General features: G+C 32.3%; 4 protein-coding genes across 6 annotated transcripts; 1 reads left to right on the top strand and 3 right to left on the bottom strand.

Annotated features, from left to right (window-relative positions):
* Positions 1 to 2922: 2922 nt before the first annotated feature.
* LOC548030 (glutathione S-transferase GST 16) lies at positions 2923 to 4185 on the top strand. The gene is made up of 2 exons (NM_001250757.1): positions 2923 to 3282; positions 3383 to 4185. The coding sequence occupies exons 1-2, from the start codon at positions 2962 to 2964 to the stop codon at positions 3725 to 3727; spliced, it is 666 nt and encodes a 221-aa protein (NP_001237686.1). The 5' UTR covers positions 2923 to 2961; the 3' UTR covers positions 3728 to 4185.
* Positions 4186 to 4317: 132 nt separating this feature from the next.
* GSTU50 (tau class glutathione S-transferase) lies at positions 4318 to 5523 on the bottom strand. The gene is made up of 2 exons (NM_001254053.3): positions 5146 to 5523; positions 4318 to 4821 (listed from the first exon to the last, which is right to left on the bottom strand). The coding sequence occupies exons 1-2, from the start codon at positions 5458 to 5460 to the stop codon at positions 4477 to 4479; spliced, it is 660 nt and encodes a 219-aa protein (NP_001240982.1). The 5' UTR covers positions 5461 to 5523; the 3' UTR covers positions 4318 to 4476.
* A 1654-nt stretch (positions 5524 to 7177) lies between these two features.
* LOC100775529 (probable glutathione S-transferase parC) lies at positions 7178 to 10263 on the bottom strand. 3 transcript variants are annotated; one of them, XM_041009421.1, is made up of 4 exons: positions 10137 to 10154; positions 8883 to 9145; positions 7937 to 8263; positions 7178 to 7634 (listed from the first exon to the last, which is right to left on the bottom strand). In XM_041009421.1, exons 2-4 carry the CDS (start codon positions 8928 to 8930, stop codon positions 7287 to 7289), a joined length of 723 nt encoding a protein of 240 aa, XP_040865355.1. In that variant the 5' UTR covers positions 8931 to 9145; positions 10137 to 10154; the 3' UTR covers positions 7178 to 7286. The 3 variants fall into 3 exon arrangements, with proteins under 3 accessions (XP_040865355.1, XP_040865356.1, NP_001304474.1); XM_041009422.1 differs by lacking the exon at positions 8883 to 9145 and having other exon boundaries at positions 10137 to 10263; NM_001317545.1 differs by lacking the exons at positions 8883 to 9145; positions 10137 to 10154 and having other exon boundaries at positions 7287 to 7634; positions 7937 to 8251.
* Positions 10210 to 11662, bottom strand: GSTa (2,4-D inducible glutathione S-transferase). Its single transcript, NM_001250784.2, has 2 exons — positions 11286 to 11662; positions 10210 to 10798 (listed from the first exon to the last, which is right to left on the bottom strand). Exons 1-2 carry the CDS (start codon positions 11598 to 11600, stop codon positions 10454 to 10456), a joined length of 660 nt encoding a protein of 219 aa, NP_001237713.2. The 5' UTR covers positions 11601 to 11662; the 3' UTR covers positions 10210 to 10453.
* Between the last annotated feature and the right edge of the window lie 8307 nt (positions 11663 to 19969).

Raw genomic sequence — 19969 nt, 5'->3', positions numbered from 1 at the left:
GCAACCAGAAGGTTTTGCTGTGGATGATAGGGTATGCTTCCTGCAAAAATCCTTATATGGCCTGAAACAAAGCCCAAGGCAATGGTACAAGAAATTTGATGATTTCTTGATAAAGATGGAGTTCAAGAGATGTAGCTATGATAACTGTGTTTATGTTCTGCACCAAGAGGATTATCTATATCTCCTGTTGTATGTAGATGACATCTTGGTGGCTAGCTGCAACAAATGTATGATCGATGACCTAAAGTCAAGGCTGAACTCAGAATTCGAGATGAAGGATCTTGGGGAATCTAGGCGAATCCTTGGTGTTGATATTAAAAGAGATCAGCTGAAAGGAACTTTGCTATTATCCCAACAAGCCTATATGCATAAGGTAGTGGAGAGGTTTAGGATGCATCAGTCCAAACTTGTGAGCACACCTATGGGGCAACACATGAAGCTCTCGAAAAGCCAAGGTCCAATATCAGATGATGATAGGAAGAAGATGGATGTAGTTCCCTACACTAGTGGGGTTGGAAGCATCATGTATGGAATGGTCTGTACAAGACCAGACTTGGCTCATGCTATGAGTGTTGTTAGTAGGTTCATGGTGGAATCTGGTCAAGCACACTAGGAGGCTTTAAAGTGGATATTGAGATATATAAATGGAACTCTGGACTCAGGCTTACTGTATCAAAAAAACTCTCAAGATGGAACAGTGATTGAATGGTTTGTGGATGTAGATTTTGCAGGGTTCTTGGACACAAGGAAATAATTGTCAAGATACGTATTTACTTTGTTTGGAACTACAGTTAGCTGGAAATCAAACCTCCAGTCAATTGTAGCTCTATCCACCACTGAAGCTGAGTATAATGCCTTGGCTAAAGGAGTGAAGGAAGGTATATGGCTGAAAGGGATGCTGCATGAATTGGGGATTGAACAAGAGACTATCCAGATACATTGTGATAGCCAAAGTGCTATTCATTTGGCCAATCATCAGATGTACCATACAAGGACCAAACACATTGATATAAAGCTTCATTTCATTCGTGAAGTGGTGGAATCAGGAGTAATCAAAATTGTGAAGATTGCATCTAAAGACAATCCAGCTGATATGTTAACTAAATCTCTGCCAAGGGATAAATTTGAGAAGTGCTTAGGCTTGGTAGGATTTGGCTGAGATTAGTGCTCTTAGAAATGTAGAGTCAAGGTGGAGATTGTTGTATTGGTGCCTCTACTTTTCTGTTTTGTAACTGCCTTAACTGCCATGGATGTTATAACTGCTGGGGTTACTGCTATATATATCCCGTGCATGTTTGTCATAGGCAGTGAGAGAGAGTAATGTAATATACAAAGCCAATATTGAGAGAAGAAGAGTAATAACAACATTCAGTTTTGTGCCTTGTGTCTGTGTGTGTGATTATATCCTTCCTTTCTAGCTTTGATCTTGCTTTGCAGTGTCATAGTGATTTGAACCAATAGTTGCTATAGAGAAGAAAAGAGGCAGCAAATCAATATTCTAATAATTCTCTCCATATTGCTTAGGAGGCCTTCTTGTCCTCGAAATTAAGGAACTCTTTCTTTCACCTATCAGTTGGCTCTAAACACAGAGACCTTTGTAGTCAAAATTGCTAATGAAGCACCATAGAATACAGAATCACAATGTAAAATCTTCAGTTGCTTACTTATGAGTTTGACTACTGTTCTTTGTTATTTTAGTCTTCTTTAACATTGCAATGGTACCATATACAAAACAAAGATATTCATAACTATTATATACCATGTTTTGCACTTTAGTTGCTTGTATCTTTTCTTTTTTTAATGACAACAGTTATCATATATAATATCTAAAAGTACTCCTAATAAGAAGTGTCTAATCAGGTTGTAACTTTTAAATAAATTATTTATTTTGCCATAAGAGAATTTCTTGCTGCGATCGAATATTTGAATAATCCAAAATATGTTATTGACAGAGTTACTATGAAAGAGAAAATTAGTTTATCTATTTATTGATGGTTGGATAGAAATTATAAGGAATATTCTTAGATACTTGCATATGTTTGTCATTAGAGCTCACCGCGTTCTTTTCAGTTAATCTAGAATTGTCGTGTTTTATGCTCTTTAACCTTTATTTAATTGTTGGATTTGTGTCTATCTATGTATTCTCATAATTTTTCATATATATATTCTTTTATAAAAATTCTCATGTTTTTATTTTAATTAAATAAGTAAAACTTAAAATATTTTTAAAATAAACAATATTGAGGAGTTATGGCAGTAATCTAAAATCCATAAAAAAATGTGAAAAAAAAAAACTTGTGAACTAAAATCTATTTGCCCAACCGGCAGCCCCAGCCCCAGCCCCCTTTCTGACCTTTCACCTTTTCCTTTGACTTGTGAGACAATATCTAGTTGCTTTATGAGTTTTGATAAACAGTGCCTAAAAACGTAATTTAGGAGCATTTTATGCTTCTTATTAAATATTTTAAATTATTTTAAAGTGATTCTCCAATATTTTCGTGTTCTTAAAATAAAAAAGTAGTATTTTTTATTTGATAATTTTAATTTTTTATTTTATTTCGTGCTATTAGGATATTTATGGAAGTTGCATGGCGTCGGTTATCTCTGATACATAAATTCCTTACAAATATTATATTGGCAAAGAAAGAGTAAACATTTTCTCTCGTGAAATGTGTTTTCTTCCAATTTTTGCTGGGTATACGGAAGAGTTTATTTGAATTTATGTATGTAGTTTTTTTTTTTCATCTTCCTATAAATATCATTAAAATGTTAAAGAAAAAAAGTATATTAAAATAAATTATTTTTAATTAATTACAGATACTTTCAAAGTGCCGTGTATAATCAAACCACTCACTTGACGTTACTTGATTGATATCATTATCTCTTCTATTGGACTAAAGATAACTAAACTCCCAGATATTTGTTCACTTCACTTTCTCAGTGCAGTTGTTGCCTAATGCAATGGAGGAAGAAGCCAAGGTGGTTTTGTTGGGTGCACGGTTCAGTATGTTTGAGATGAGAGTTAAGATAGCTTTGGCAGAGAAAGGAATCAAATATGAGTACATGGAACAAGATCTCACCAACAAGAGTACTTTGCTTCAAGAAATGAACCCAATTCACAAGAAGATTCCAGTTCTCATACATCATGGAAGACCTATCTGTGAGTCCCTCATAATTGTTGAGTATATTGATATGGTTTGGGACAACAATTGTCCTTTGCTTCCCTCTGATCCCTACCACAAAGCTCAAGCCAGGTTCTGGGCTGATTTTGTAGATCAGAAGGTAGATTTCATAATTTGAGCATACGAATTATTATATATAACATGTATGTTCTAGAAAGTTATTAGTAACAAACTAACAACTTATGTGCTAAGAAATGCAGGTGTATCATGCTTCTAAGAGAGTTTGGATTTCAAAGGGAGATGAGAAAGAGGTGGCAAAAAAGGACTTCCTAGAGAGCTTAAAGCAATTGGAGGAGTTTCTTGGAGACAAGCCTTATTTTGGGGGTGACACATTTGGGTTTGTTGATGTTGCTCTTATTCCTTTCTATTGCTGGTTTTATACTTATGAGACTTTTGGAAACTTCAAAGTGGAGGGAGAGTATCCAAAACTTATCTCCTGGGCCAAGAGATGCATGCAGAAGGAAAGTGTATCTGAAACTCTTGCAGATGAGAGGGAGGTTTATGAGGCTGTTTTGGATTATAAGAACAAATTTATATTGAACTAAGGGAACACTGTGAAGTGTTTGTTAAAGCTGTGAGAGTTTGCCTGTGAGATAGACCTAGTACTACAGATTCTGTTAGTTATTTTTATATTAGTTAGCTATTGTGATCCCAATAAAATCTCAAGTAGTTGAGGTTTTTTTTAGCAAATTTCAAAATTATTATAAATTTCAAATTGGCTCTAAGTGTATAAATAGGCATTCTCATTTATGAAATATTGCCTTCTATCTTCAATTCTTATGCCTCAATTTTTATCTCAAGCAAGTTTCAGTTTTTTAGTTTCTCGGCAAGTTTTAGTTGGTGGTGACAATTTGCATTAGACACTGAGGTGTGTGAACTGTAAGAACAAAACCACATGGTTCTAGCCTTGTCATTGCCGTGTACTTATATTCTTTAATGCACATTCTTATTGTATTTTCAAGACTTCTGACTGAATTTCCATTATGAAGATCTCTTCACGGAATGGCTTTGTGCACATCGTTTTGTATATACTCTTAGCCTAGAATATATACATTCATATAACTTTGACTTGCAAACCAATGTCATGATTCGTATGACATCTAAATACAATTTGATAAAAATAAAAGTACATGTTGCATAAGGCCACAAATATCCATTAGAAAAAGCATAAGTAGCAACCAAAGCCAAAAGCACATCTAAGTGCAGTTTTGTAATGCTATTATTCATAAGATAGAGCACACATGTAACTAGAGGCAATATTTTCCTATAGGCAGCACAGCACCCTTCCTCTAGTCTACTCACTGTTCAAATTCTTTTTCTTCTGCGAAATAAACTCTTTGACCCTCTGCACCTCAGGAAAACACTTTGAAACACTCTCTTTTTGAGTGCACCTCTTAGCCCAAGCAATGATTTTCGGGCACTTGTTCTCGTTGATGAAATTGCCATATAAATTATACACGTAAAAATAACAGATCAATGGAACAAGTACAACATCCACAAGACCAAGGTTGTCTCCACCAAAATAAGGTTTGTCCCCCAGTTGTTCTTCAAATAACTCCAGACACTCCGAAAATTCTTCCTTCGCAGCTTCTTTCTCTTCCCCTTCAGTTCTCCAAAACTTCAAGGCAATTTCATACATCTATTTCATAGAGGAAGTTCAGTAGCAAATTTCACACATTTTTCAAACAATTGTTATTTGATAACAAGATTGAAAAGGATAAAACTTAGACGTAGTTCCATAATTGTGGAGTTATTCTCCAACCAGACTTGGAGTTTCATCTGAGTAATATGTGTAACAAAGGCTTGCATTAAATGTCTATGCACATTATCGAGGTGATACACATTCTGATTTAAATACAACAACAAAAGTACATTTAGAATTGCATCTAAGTCGTATCTGATTGAAAAAAAACAGAAATAATCACAATCATAATCATAATAATGATGCATCAGAGAGAAGTACCTTAGTGTCAACATAGTTAGCCCAGAATCTAGCTTGGTTTCTCTGGTAAGGATCAGATGGCAACAAGGGAGATTGATCATTCCAAACCTCATCAATATACTCAACAATAATGAGTGACTCACAGACAGGTTTGCCATTGTGGATGAGAACTGGTATTTTCTTATGAACTGCGTTCATTTGGAGGAGTAAAGAGCTCTTGTTGCTTAAGTCCTCTTCTCTACTTTCATACTTGATGCCCTTTTCTTCTAATGCAATCCGGACCCTCATCCCATAAGGGCTTAACCAGAAATTCAGCAGAATCACCTCATCTCCCATTGCTGAGAAAGAAGACTTGAAAGAAAACTAATGCTAGAGCCTGGAAGCAAATGTGAGTGGCACAAGAGTTTGGACGAGTCAACTTGTAGAGAATGTGGAGTTGGATGATATGTGAAATGAAAATAAACTATTCCATAAAAAAAATCCCTATCACGGATGTTTCTATGCATGTTGTTTTGATCTGTGTCATTTCGTGATAACAGTACATGATTCAGACGGCAATTGAGACATTTATTTATTTATTATTTGGACAGCTAATTAAACAACAGAACAGGACAACAAACAATATCACAAATAGTAATAAAATGGAATCACTTCATCAAAATCTACGCATGATTTCATCTTGAATGTAAAACTGGCTGTCATGAAAAGGTACACTTTTAGTATTGGTGTATACTCAACTTTTAAGTTAAGGTTATCATGTTTGTTGTTCAATGATGAGAAACTTGCATTCCTATGACATTGATCAAGAAACAGCATGATGCAACTGTCAAAAGGAAGCTGTATAAATCCTTTTCATTGAGTTCATCCCATATATATTAAAAGAACAAGTCAATTTTTGATGATTAGCCTTAGCTGGCCACATACAAGATGTTGACCAACCAGGATGTTACAAGTCTTAATAATGTTCTGAACTGAAGTTTGTCAAAAGGAAGCTGTATAAATCCTTTTCATTGAGTTCATCCCATATATATTAAAAGAACAAGTCAATTTTTGATGATTAGCCTTAGCTGGCCACATACAAGATGTTGACCAACCAGGATGTTACAAGTCTTAATAATGTTCTGAACTGAAGTTTGTTTCTTCTTTCTAGTTACATTCCTATTGTACCAAGAAAGCAATAACAGTGATGTAAAGTGGAGGCAGTGTTGATGTTGATATTGCTCCCTTTCCTTTCTCTGGCTTGTTTTATACTTATGAGACCCTTGGGAACATCAAAGTGGAGGCAGTGTGTCCAAAACTTATCTCCTAGGCTAAGAGATGCATGCAGAAGGAAACCATATATGAAACTCTTGCATATTGGACTAAAGGAACACTGAAGTATGTGTTAAAACTGTGAGAGACTGAGTTATCTCTAAGATAATATAATCTTTACTCTTGTTAAAGATTCAGATATTTGTTTTTCTGTTTTAGTTAGATATTATAATGCAAATAGATATCTATGTTTTAGTCAAGTTGAGATTTTGTTAGCAAATTTCAAATTATTTGTACACCTATAAATAAGCATCCTCATTTATAAAATATCGCCTTCTACCTTCAATTCTCGTGGCTCTATTTTTATGTCTGTTAAGTTCCAGTATTTTGTTTTTTTTTTTCAAATCTGATATTTAACAATGTGAACACATGTATAAAAGTAAGAAAATTAGCAATAGCTAAGCCAAAAGTTGATTTGGATGATATCAAATCGAACATATAGCTTGAGTTAGCGGTGATGATTTGCATTGGAGACTGAGGCGTGTTAACTATAAGAGCAAAACTACATAGTTTTAGCCTTGTCTGCATCATGTTCTTTAATACACATTCCTATTGCAGTTTCAAGACTTGTTATGAATTTCCATTATGAAGATGAATTTGTGGCTTTGTGCACATTGTTTTGTTGTTGTCTATACTTTAAGCCTAAAGAAGTGTGCATCCATATAACTTGGATTTGCAAATCAATATCATGATTTATATGACATCTAAATACAATTTGATTAAAATATAAGGGCATGTTGCATTGGGTCACAAATATTTATTTGTAAGATTATAAGTAGCAAAACCAAAGGCACAACAAAGTGCAGTTTCGTAAATAGAGGCAATATTTTCCTATAGGTACCCTCTATAGTCTATTCACTGTTCGAATCCTTTCTCTTCTGTGAAACATGCTCTTTGACCTTCAGCTCCTCGGGAAAACACTTGAACACACACTCTTTTTGAATACACCTATTGGCCCAAGCAATGATTTTGGGAAACCGTTCCTCATTGATTAAATTTCCATATATACTAGTGAAGGTATAAAAATAACTGAACAAAGAAACAAGTGCAACATCCACAAAGCCAAAGTTCTTTCCACCAAAATATGGCTCATCCACCAGTTGTTCTTCCAATAACTTCATGCACTCCAAAAATTCTTCCCTGGCAGCTTCTTTCTCTTGTCCTTTAGTATTCCAAAACCTCACGGCAATCTCATATATCTATTTCACAGTGGAAGTTCAGTAGAAAATTTCACATTTTTCAAACAAATGTTATTTGATAACAACTGCCTTAAGTACTTTTGGTTCTATTCTCTAATCAGAATTGGATTAGAGTTTCATCTCAGTAATATCTGTAGTAAAGGTGTCCATTAAATGTCATGATGGATTACCAAGGTGAAACTCTAATTCTAATTGAAAAACAGCACTAAAAACATAAATAGGATCACATTCAAGTTTCATCTGATTGAAAAACAGAAATAATCATAATCACAATAAAGAAGCACTGTAGAGAAGTAAAGTACCTTGGTGTCAACATAGTTAGACCAGAATCTAGCCTGTGATCTCTGGTAAGGATCAGAAGGCAACAAGGGAGATTGATCATTCCAAACCTCATCAATATACTCAACAGCAATGAGTGAATCACAGATGTGTCTGCTATTGTGGAAGAGAACTGGTATTTTCTTGTGAACTGGGTTCATTTGCAAGAGTAACTGGCTCTTGTTACTAATATTCTCTTGTCTATTCTCATACTTGATGCCCTTTTCCTCTAGTGCAATCCAGACCCTCATCCCATAAAGGCTTAACCAGAAATTCAACAGAATCACCTCGTCTCCCATTGCTGAGAAAGACTAATGAAAGAAAACTAGTGTTGGAACAAAAAGTGAGTGGCACATATGTTTGGTGAGTCTTGAATAGAATGTGGAGTTGGATGATATCAGAAATGACAATAAACTAAAAGAAAAGTCCCTATCACGGATGTTTCTATGCATGTTGTTTCATCTGTGTCATTTCTTGATAACAGCACCTGATTCAGACGGCAACTGAGACATTTCTTTTATTTATTTATTATTATCCAGAAGGCTAATGGAACAGAAAAACAGAACTTAAAAAATAACACTAATAATAACAATTAAAAAAAAACGGAAGCACTTATTCAAAATCTACGCATAATTTTATCTTGCAGTACTGACTGTCATGTAAAGGTACACCTTTATTACTGGTGTATAATCAAATTTGAGCTCTAAGGTTATCATGTTCAATGATGAGAAGCTTGAGTGGCTAAGAAATTGATCAAGAAACAGAATGATGAAGCATGAGAAATCATCCATTAGAATAGAAGATCTTGTCATATGTAACTGTCATAAAAAAGCTGTATAAATCTTTTTCATTGAATTCATGCCATATATGTTAAAAGAACAAGGGTTTTTTTATGGTTAGCCTAAAGTTATAATAATACTAAGAGGAAACCTCATTGATATACTCCACAGCAATGAGTGACTCAGATGGGTCTGCCATTGTGGATGAGAACTGGTATTTTCTTATGAACTGGGTTCATTTGGATGAGTAAAGGGCTCTTGTTGCTAAGGTTCTCTTCTCTATTCTCATACTTGATGCCCTTTTCCTCTAGTGCAATCCGGACCCTCATTCCATAAGGGCTTCATCAGAAATTCAACAGAATCACCTCATCTCCCATTACTGAGAAAGAAGACTCCAATGAGAGAAAACTAAGTCTGGAAGCAAAAGTGAGTGGCACAGGAATTGGAAAGTCAACTTGTAGAGAATGTTAAGGTGGATGATATTTGAAATGACAATAAACTATTTCACCAAAAGGAAAGTCCCTATCACGGATGTTTTTATGCTTGTTGTTTAGTCTGCGTGTCATCTCTTGATGACAGCACCTAATCCAGCCGCAATTGAGACATGTCTTTTATTTATTTATTTTTATTATTATTCGATAACAACAAAACAGAACTAAAAACAATAATAATAATAATGATAATAAAAATAAAAATGGAGTCACTTTGTCAAAATCTAGGCACGAAGATTTAATCATGAATGTAGGACTGACTATCTTGAAAATGTACACTTTTGGTATTGGTGTATACTAAAATTTGAAGTAAAGGTTATCATGTCCATCATGAGAAGCTTGCATGTCTAAGACATTCATCAAGAAACAGAATGACGATGAAAAATTATCCCTTAGAATAGCAGAACTCGGAATAAGTAACTGTCAAAAGGAAACTGTATAAATTCTTGTCATTTACTTGATGCCATATATGTTATAACAAGTCTCCTTTTGATGATTAGCCTAAAGAGATAACAGTAAACAAAGATCAATGGTAAATGCAAGTATGGAACAATAGCCACAAGCTCAAGCTTGGGAAACTATTAGATAATCTGAACATCCTGATCTATTGGTGGTTCTCAACCTTTCAAGTAAGTAATATTTGTGTAATAAAAGGAACTTAGATGTGCCAAACTTCATGTTTTCATTAGGAATGTGTAGGTTTTGGAAAACCTCTTATGCATCTTTCATGTGTGTGTTGGTTTTGTAATTGATTTTTTGTATTGTCTTATACTTGAGTAGCTGGATGACAGTGTTTGTTTCATGAATCTTATTTACGAAACTGTTATTGCGTTCTTGGTACTAATAACATAATTAGAAGGAAGACAGGAAACAAACTTGTGAGTTCACAACTTCATAAAAACTTTTGTAACAACCTGGTTGGTCAACATCTTGGATGCACCCAGCTACAAAAAAGAATTAATTAGTAATAATCGACAGAGTATCATGTGAAGATTAATTGAGATTATAGTAGTCTCAAATTATTCAAGTATAAGACAATACCAAAAAAAAATTACAAAACCAACAAACACATGAAAGATACATCAGAGATTTTCCAAAACCCACACATTCCTACAGAAAGCACGAAGTTTGGCACATCTAAGTGCCTTTTATTACACAAATATTACTTATTTGAAAGGCTAAGAACGACCAATGGAAAACCACTACTTCACAATGGCCATTAAGCTCCAACCTACTCAATGCCTAACTTCTTTCTTAGATCCATAATGAACTCATAAACCTTTTGCTGATCAGGAAGAGACTTGGCAACGCTTTCTTTCTGAAGGCACCTCTTGGCCCAAGCAATAAACTTGGGGCACTCACTCTCTATGTTGAGGGTGCCAAAAGTCTCATAGGCTTTGAACCAAGTGTAGAATGGAACAAGCGCTATATCCACAAAACCTAGATTGTCTCCTCCAAAATAAGTCTTGTCTCCCAGCTGTTCCTCCAACAATTTAAGGGCTTCTATGAACTCCTTCTTGGCAGCTTCTTTTTCTTCTCCTTTTGATGTCCAAATCTTCCTTCCAAGATCATATATCTATTCGACATTGAGAATTAACATGCAAATAGATCATAAAGTGTAAGAATGAGAAAAGGGAGGATAAAGAGATAACAAATACATTTTGTTTAACATTAGATCCACTTATAAAGATAATCTAATACTTCATTCTACATCTTGCTAAAGTGGGCAGAGGAATATTTTACCAAAAGAAAAAAACAGCAAAAGAACAAAACACTCAAACAGGGAAAGTAGCTGATCCACTTAATATAGGTAGTGGAGAATCTAGGGAAAAAAGGGATCTAAAGAAAGTAGTTGTTTTTATCCTAATGGTGACCATCTTCCTTACATTATGCATCTCCCATATTCCAGATTGCATCTAAATAAGGGTAAGAATTAATAATAGGCAGCAACATGGTAATGAAACAACCAAATTGCATCATTCTATACTAAAAGCAAAACTTAAAATCAATGGTAAAGGAATTACAATGAAATAATCAATAAGCATTGAAGCACAGAAGGGTACCTTCTTATCAACATAATCAGCCCAGAATCTAGCCTGAGCTCTCTGGTAAGGGTCAGAAGGCAACAAGGGATTTCTGTCATTCCAAACCTCCTCAATGTACTGAACAGCAATGAGGGATTCACAAATGGGTTTGCCATTGTGGATGAGAACCGGAATCTTCTTGTGAACCGGGTTCATTTGGAGGAGAAGAGGACTCTTGTTCCTCAAGTCCTCTTCTTTGTACTCATATTTGATACCCTTTTCAGCAAGTGCAATCCTGACCCTCATCCCAAATGGACTTGGCCAGAAATCTAGCAGAACCACCTCATCTGCCATGTTTGAGTTCAAGGAGAAAAAGAAGGATCAAGAAGACTCAAAGTAGAAAAGTGATTTGCAGTGCAAAGAAGAAGCCTAGGTCCTGCTTATATATATAGTGTGAGTTTTGGACTTTGGATTATGTAATTTGTGCACCGCTTTGCATAATCAAATACGTAATCTTCTAGTCTTCTAGTTTAAAATAAACGCTATTTTTCGTTCACACGTTCTGGGGTATTGAGATACTAGTTCTACTATTGTTTCGTAATGATTTCGTTTGGGTGTAATGTTGATTTCTTTTTTATTTTTTAAAAATAATTTTTATTTTTAAAATTTTAAGAAACATATATGTAAAAAAGTATTCTATAATGTCATCACATTTTTACTTTTTTGGAAAACACTGAATATATTAATTTGTTATTTTTATTTTTAACTCTGTTTTCAAAAATATTTTTAAAAATATTTTTTAAATTTAAAAAAAAAACATATTTTATTTAAAAAAAACAAAAATAAAAAAATACTCAAACCAAACAATATCTAGAATTTTCTCTGGTGTTATTTCCTTTTCTTAGCTTCTTTAAAAACATATATATATTGTTTTTCTAGGACCTTCCTTCCAAATCTAAATGTGATGATGTTGGGACTAGAGTCCCACTTGATCCAACATTCCTTAGTCTCGGTTAATCGGGCACGGGAACATACTTTTTTAATTTACTAAAAATAAGTTAATTTTCAATTTACTAAAATCAAGTTAATTACGTATGATACAAAATTTGATCGAAAGCATGTCGTATTAGACCTTAAAATAATTGGTAAAATTATACTTTTAGTTTTCCAGTTTATCTCCAATTTCAGATTTGGTCCCTCTATAATTTAATTCACAAATTTGTCCCTCAATTTTGTAAATCTCGGCAAAATTGGTCCTGAAAGTCCGATTTGGATGTTGACCGCTAACCTCTCAAACGTTGACTGTCACGTGTCAATGCCACGTGTGACTGCCACGTGTCAACGTCTAAATGGTTCCCTGTAAAGACTTTATTTTTTGTAGGTAAAATTACATTTTTGGTCCCCCAGTTTTACTCCAATTTCGATTTTGGTCCCCTTATAATTTAATTTTCACAAATTTGGTCTCCCAATTTTATAAATCCCTTTATAAATTCAGCCAAATTTTATGACGAGAGAAGTTGTATTTCAAATTTCAAACAAAAATATCATTGTCATATATATGTCACTGCTTACATAAGCCACTTAAGCAGTCGTATACACATAATATCGCATGGGGAAAAAAAGAAAAAAAAAAGAGAAAGTTATTACAGAACCTGTTAAAGTAAGATATCTAAAAATTTCAGACCCAGGTTGGAATTCATGCGCCACTTTCCCAAGTTGAATAACCCCGAAAGTGGGAGAGAGACAAAGAGTGATTTTTCTTTGGGCTCCAAGTGAGTGAAAAACTTGCGATGAAAAAGAAGTGCGAGATTTATCAAGATCTATCATGTCTCTAGCACTAGTGGCTAAACCATTCAAAAGATCAATTTTGCAAAAACAATTTATAAAGGGATTTATAAAACTGGGGGACCAAATGTGTGAATTAAACTATAGGGGGACCAAAATCAAAGTTGGAGTAAAACTCAGGGACCAAAAATGCAATTTTACCTATAAAAAATGAAGCCTTTACGGGGAACCAATCATACATTGACATGTGGCATTGACACGTGACATTAACACGTGGCAGTCAACGTCTGAGGTTAACAGTCAGCGTCCAAATCGGGCTTCCAGGACCAATTTTGTAGGAATTTATAAAACTGAGGACCAAATTTGTAAATTAAATTATAGGGAAACCAAATCCGTAATTAAAGATAAAGTAGGGACCAATTTTACAATTTTGCCAAAATAATTTTACTCACTTCCCACATGTCACGGATTTAATAAGCAATGTGCTTTTTTTCATTCCAGACTAAGATAAGTATAAAAGATTATAATAACCCATGAATCATCATTAACCAATTAAATTATGTGGATTTAATTTATATATACCTATAATTTAAAAAAGTTGCATACCGTCAATTAATCACAAAATATCACATTGTTTAATAGAAGTTTTTTTTTTAATTAATATACTTTTCTAAACAATCAAACTTGAAAGTGTAAAAAAAAACACATATAACCGTCTAACATAGATATCAATGCGAAACATACATATTTTGTTTGATATTAAAATAATTTGACATACAGATAAAGAAGTGCAACTAATAGTTTAGAAAGTATAAATATTTTTTTTTATTGTTTCAGTGTATAATGACCACATTAATATTAGAACCAATCACCTTTGATTCTTGATGTATAAGGAAAAAATGAGAATTCTTTTTTGAAACCTAACACATAATCCTACTACAAACACAATATATGACTAGTCAGTTCATTGAGAAGTTGATAAGGTAGTTCATTTCATAGCTAACTTTGGAGTAGGAATGGCAATGGACACAGGCAGGCACAACTGCATGGTAGTCTATTTTAAACATAAATCCAATAAAAAGAACAAGAAGTTCAACTTCAATTTCATAAATCTAAACAACTTCAACTTTACTCTTCAACAACCTTACTTTGATCATTTGTTCCTTAAAATAAAAAAAAAACATATAAATTAAAATCACTAACAATAGATATTGTTAAAATTGGAATGATATATATATATATATATATATATATATATATATATATATATATATATATATATATATATATATATATATATATATATATACATATATATAAAGATAGTAACATCATCAACTATTTCCATAAATACTTTTTGGAGTAACGTTTTGTCCACCTTCAATTTAGTTGAGCCTGAAAAAGAAAACAAGCTTATTAAAATATGTAATTAATATGAATATCTAATTAAAAGTATCAATTTAATTACCTTTCATGTCGGTCTAAAGCTAATATTGGAGACACACCAATGCCTCCAAAGTATGTAGATGTAATCTATGACGATGTGGAGTAAGAATACGACCGAATATACTAAATGAAGACTCAAAAGGAACAATTAAGATAAGAATTACTAGAAAATCTCTTGCAATCATTTGCAAGTTAGGCATTTTAAATCATTAGTCTTCCACCAAACTAAAATGTCAAATTGTTCATCAGAATCGAGCAATGTTGTCTCCTTCAAATAGAAATGAAGTTCTATTTTACCATTGGAGGGATTAGTTTTCTTTGCATTATGATGTTTTGAGAAATCTGACTTCCAAGCATCTTTGTCTTTTCTTCCAACAACATCCCCATGTACTACATTTGGGTTTAAATATTTAGCTTAAAAAGTTGGCTCCCAATTTCATATGATACCCTATTACCAACTCTTAACAAATAGTTTTTACCTTTATATTTTCATATTCAGCTTTGTCTCCAAAAATTTGAGGGAAAAATAATCCAACAAGTCAACTTTATACACGGGTCTAATACAATACCTACAACCAACACCCTGGTCATCACACCCCAACATTTCTCAAATTTGACAATCGTAGATTCAACCATTTCATGAATAACATCCATACCAAAGCTAGTCCACTCAATCAAAACCAATCTAATTTGACATATCTTTGGGGGGGAAAAACATTTGCAGTTAGATATGAAGAACCAGAAAATAAGAGTGTCACATCATAAAATATTTCCAATCTATCACAAGTCTCCTTTGCCATTAGCCAATCATACTCACTACGCAAAGCTTTGTGTTGAATCTATGCCAATCAATCAAAGACATCATGGTATGGTATGACTACTTGAAGCATTAAAAAAGTAGAACTCCACCTAGTTTTGCAATCAAGAATCAACTTTATCCCAATTGGAATATTCATTTAACCACGTCTCTATAAATTTCTCTTCTTTTTTGGGTGTTGTTGTTCAATAACTAACACTTTCTCTAACTTTTACAATGGCATTAGAGATTATGAAAAACCATCTTTGACAATTAAATTCAGTATATGAGCACAACAACACATGTGAAATTGTTGACCAGCCAAAATAAGAGACCTAGGTAGAATTTTTTCTATAATGCGTTCAATCATAACATCATTTGTACTACAGTTTTCAATAGTCAAAGTAGAAAGTTTCCTATAAAGATTTCAATCCATCAAACATTGAACCAAGACTTCAGCAAGAGTTATGCTGGTACGAGGAACAGACACATAAATGAACCTAAATTTTAAATAAAAATTTCAATCATCTAATCACCAACAACAAAAATAATATAATATAATAAGAATTGTGTTTTATATAGTTTAGTGTTATTACCTCACAAGTCGACTTTGTAGTGTCATAGAATCATCAATAAAGTGAGTTGTGATAGTCATGTAATCTTTATTTTGATTGCTAGCAGTCTACATATCACTAGTAATTGCAACTCAATTTTGAATCTTTGCAAACAGCTTCATTGTAATCTGTTTCATTTCATGATAATCCTTCATAATGTCACTTTTTAGTGTGTTTTGACAAATCCCCTTGAATAAAGGTTGCAAAGTAGCACAAAATTCCTTAAAGCCAACGTGATCGACAATTGATAATGGATACTCATGAAGAACTATCATGTGACGAAATGCACACCTAGCTATTTCTTGATTAAAGACATAATTTCCCAAGACTATTGTTTCACTCCCTTCTCTTTTAATTTTCAGAAATGCTTGTTTGATGTCTTGTGAATCGGGTTCATTTGGAGGAGCAAAGGGCTCTTGTTCCTCAAGTCCTCTTCTTTGGACTCATTTGATACCCTTTTCTAGCAAGTGCAATCTTGACCCTCATCCCAAATGGACTTGGCCAGAAATCTAGTAGAACCACCTCATCTGCCATAGTGAATATTCAAGTTCAAGGAGAAAAAAAGAAGGATAGAGAATATTCAAGTAGAAAACTAATTTGTAGTGCAAAAGAATTAGGTTAAGGCTTGCTTATGTATAAGGATGAGAATTAGACACTGGCTTATGAAAATGTGACTGATAATTAAATCTTCTAGTTTAGTTCCGGTGAAACGACCTAAAGGGGGCAATTATTTTTTTAAAAAAATTACTAAATGATAGTAAAATTAAAATTAATACCTTGAAAGAGATAAGTCATAGGATAACCTACGACTTCTAAATTGAAAGTAGTAAACTATGTTACAACTTTTTTTTTCCATCGAAATTGTAAAAAATTTTATAACTTCAATTTTTTATTTTTCTTTTCAATATGACTAAGTTGTAAGGATTTTTTTTTCTTTTTCCATTTTTACGACTTCAATTTTTTTCCAACACGACTTAAAAGTCATAAGGGGTTTTTTTTTCTTTTTCATCAAAGTTGTAAATTATTTTATGACTTTAATTTTTTATTTTTTTTGCACCACTTTAAAGTTGTGAGGTATTTTAAAAAAAACTATAAATAGTTTTTATTTTAATTATTTAATGAATTAATATATGTTTTCTTTTTTGTTTTATTTAATATTTTCTATATTTTTTATTTAATATATTTTCTATATTTTTTTATTAATGTTAAGGTTTATTATTTATTTTGTAAATTAAAAAAATAATGCAAAAGACTTAAATATAAATAAAAATATTAAAATGTACTTTATTTAACAAAAATATTAAAATGTTTTGTTACTAATATTAACTTATAATTTATCAAATAATATTAATTTTCTTAAAAAATAATTAATTTTTACATCATTAAGTAAATTAATAATTTTGTACAGTAATATTAATTAATTTTATTTTGTAAATTATTTTAATATTAACAACAGACAAATAATATAATAATAAAATTAGTTGTTAAAGTAAATATAACATAATACATTAATATAAAATAAACAATCCAAATTAAACACGAGCATAAAATTAAAAAGTAGAAACAATATTAGTCATCAACTTATTTGTATGGATAATTGTTAAGAATATATCTTTCAACTCTACACAATGAGTATTACCTTTATTATAATATTTTTATTTATATTTAAGTCTTTTACATTATTTTTTAATTTAAAAAAACAAATAATAATCCTTAATATTAGTAAAAAAATATAGAAAATATATTAAATAAAATATTATAAAAAAATATAGAAAATATTAAATAAAACAAAAAAGAAAACATATATTAATTCATTAAATAATTAAAATAAAAAATTATTTACGATTTTAAAAAAATACATTACGACTTTAAAGTCATGGAAAAAAAATTGAAGTTGTAAAATAATTTATGACTTTAATGGAAAAAGAAAAAAATCCCTTACAAATTTAAAGTCATGTTGAAAAAAAAATTAAAATCATAAATTATTTTACGACTTCAATGAAAAAAAAAATATTCCCTTATGACTTTAAAGTCATGTTGAAAAAAAAAATAAAAAATTGAAGTCAATATTTTTTTACCATGGTTATCAAAATCACATTTTAAATCATAGAATCATATGATTCTACGATTCCACAAATCCTTAGCGAGTTAAAATGGGAGCAGAATCAAAATCGGAGTGGACTCAGTCGAGTTTGTGCAGACTTGAGCGAGTTAAGGTAATCTCATGAGTTTGCGTTGAGTCGGTTTGCAAAAAAAAATCCAAAACGGCGTCGTTTCGTTCACGCTTCATTTTCTATCTTCCTCATTTGTGGGTTCATGTTGCAGCTGCTTAGTGGTTATTTCATTTTCTTTGTAGTTTTTTCCTCCCCATGTTGTGTTTGGTGTCAGAGTTCAACGGTGAGGTGCGACAGTGAAGGGATGCTCTATGAGACCGCGAGTCCACGACGGTAAAGTTCGAGTGCGAGTGTGCGACGGTGAAGTTTGAGTGCGACTGTGCGAGTTCAAGACTAGGATTTTTCGATCCCTTCACTACCTGACCAATGTTTGTTTCTATTTTTGTGATTTTGTTTTGCTATTCATCTGCAAGATTAATGTTCCTTGGCATTTGGTGTGTGAGTTTTGCTAGTCATTTGGTGTGTTAACTTGTGTTTCTTGCTGTTACATTTTGATTGTCATGTACTGGATTTTATCATCGTTAGGGAAATGGGAAGTTGCAGATTTTCTCATATTTGTCAAAATTCCAATATTTTAATATTAATTGAGTAGAATGACGTATGAGATATGAATAAATGATCTTCTGTCAGAGTATTAATGTCTCTTGCATTTCTATAAATTGAAATTTGGAATCACTTGAGGTTGAGGGTCCAATGGTACTTTAATTCCAAGCTAAGTGATTTGTTAACTTCTTACTACACAGAAAAATAGAAACATGAAATTCTTCATTGCTGTCATTAGTGTTTTGTGTTTCTAGGCTGGTCAAATTTTCGGGGGGGGGGGGGGGGGGGGGGGGGGGGGTTTTTTTTTTTGGGGCTTCTTTTGGGTTCCCGTTTTGCAAAAAACCCAAAAAAAAAAATTGGCCCCAAAGAAAATAATCTTTGGAAAAAGAATAAAAAACTCCCTTTGGGGGTTTTGGTTTAAAAAAAAATTGGGGGGCAAAAGGGGAACTTTTTTTTGGGGGTTATTTTGGATAGATTAAAGAATAATTGACCATTGTTTTATTTTTGAGTATCAATTCATTGTTGTTTTAGAACTAGAAAAAAAAATTTCCTCATAAGCAAATGGTGTAGGAATAGTAAGTTATTCTTAGTATGTTGGTTTATCTAAGACTAAATATCAACAATGTGTTCCGATTTAGTTTTCTTCTTTGCTGTATACAGTGAAAGTGGTGGTTGATTGACAAATTTTGTAGGACAATATCACATATCACTATTACATAATGTCCTAGTTTGAATATATTAGAGTTGACCATGTTTATTAAACATTAGAACCAATTTTTTTGGTTGGTACCCTTAGAAATTGAGATTATTTGGTTTGTTTTCTCTTTATTGATTTATTGTTAAAGTTTGTTATTTTGATTTATTTTAGGGTTTAAATATTTAGTTATAATTTTATATATAGAAATATTAATATATTTTTAAATTGAGTAAATTCTTACGATTTTATGATTTGATTTTACAAGTCGAGTTTATAGAATTTCCACGAATCTACATAAAATTATGGTCTGGTAATCTTATTTTATACAACTTCAATGGAAAAAAATCGTAACATATTGTACAACTTCCAATTCAAAATTTATAAGTTATTCTACGATTTATTCCTTTCATAATATTAATTTAAATTTTATTCTTATTTAATAATTTAAAAAAATTCTGTCCTTTGGATCGTTAAGCCTTTAGTTCCAAATAAGATTAGTACACACGCTTTATTGGTTCACGTAATGTGGGGTCTTTAGAGTTTAGATACTACCATTTTACTTCCTTGACTTTTCTAAACGAGCACGATAATTTCCAAGCTCTGGACCTTCCGTGTTTAAATTTGACGTTGACTAGAGTCCCCACTCCCCCAACATGCCATGACTAAAG

The sequence above is a fragment of the Glycine max genome, chromosome 15 (assembly GCF_000004515.6).
Source record: "Glycine max cultivar Williams 82 chromosome 15, Glycine_max_v4.0, whole genome shotgun sequence".
NCBI classification, from domain to species: domain Eukaryota; kingdom Viridiplantae; phylum Streptophyta; class Magnoliopsida; order Fabales; family Fabaceae; genus Glycine; species Glycine max.
Note: the sequence above shows the minus strand (reverse complement) of the source record. Positions and strands in the feature narration are given on the sequence as shown.

Bases quoted from the DNA above. Each gene is read 5' to 3' on its own strand.
- LOC548030 (NM_001250757.1), top strand. From the start codon at position 2,962: ATGGAGGAAGAAGCCAAGGTGGTTTTGTTGGGTGCACGGTTCAGTATG. The intron at 3,283-3,382 runs GTAGATTTCATA...TAAGAAATGCAG, and splicing joins CTGATTTTGTAGATCAGAAG to GTGTATCATGCTTCTAAGAG.
- GSTU50 (NM_001254053.3), bottom strand. From the start codon at position 5,460: ATGGGAGATGAGGTGATTCTGCTGAATTTCTGGTTAAGCCCTTATGGG. The intron at 4,822-5,145 runs GTACTTCTCTCT...TCTATGAAATAG, and splicing joins CTAACTATGTTGACACTAAG to ATGTATGAAATTGCCTTGAA.
- LOC100775529 (XM_041009421.1), bottom strand. From the start codon at position 8,930: ATGGCAGACCCATCTGAGTCACTCATTGCTGTGGAGTATATCAATGAG. The intron at 8,264-8,882 runs GTTTCCTCTTAG...TTCTTTCATTAG, and splicing joins CTGTGGAGTATATCAATGAG to TCTTTCTCAGCAATGGGAGA. The intron at 7,635-7,936 runs GTACTTTACTTC...ACTGTGAAATAG, and splicing joins CTAACTATGTTGACACCAAG to ATATATGAGATTGCCGTGAG.
- GSTa (NM_001250784.2), bottom strand. From the start codon at position 11,600: ATGGCAGATGAGGTGGTTCTGCTAGATTTCTGGCCAAGTCCATTTGGG. The intron at 10,799-11,285 runs GTACCCTTCTGT...AATGTCGAATAG, and splicing joins CTGATTATGTTGATAAGAAG to ATATATGATCTTGGAAGGAA.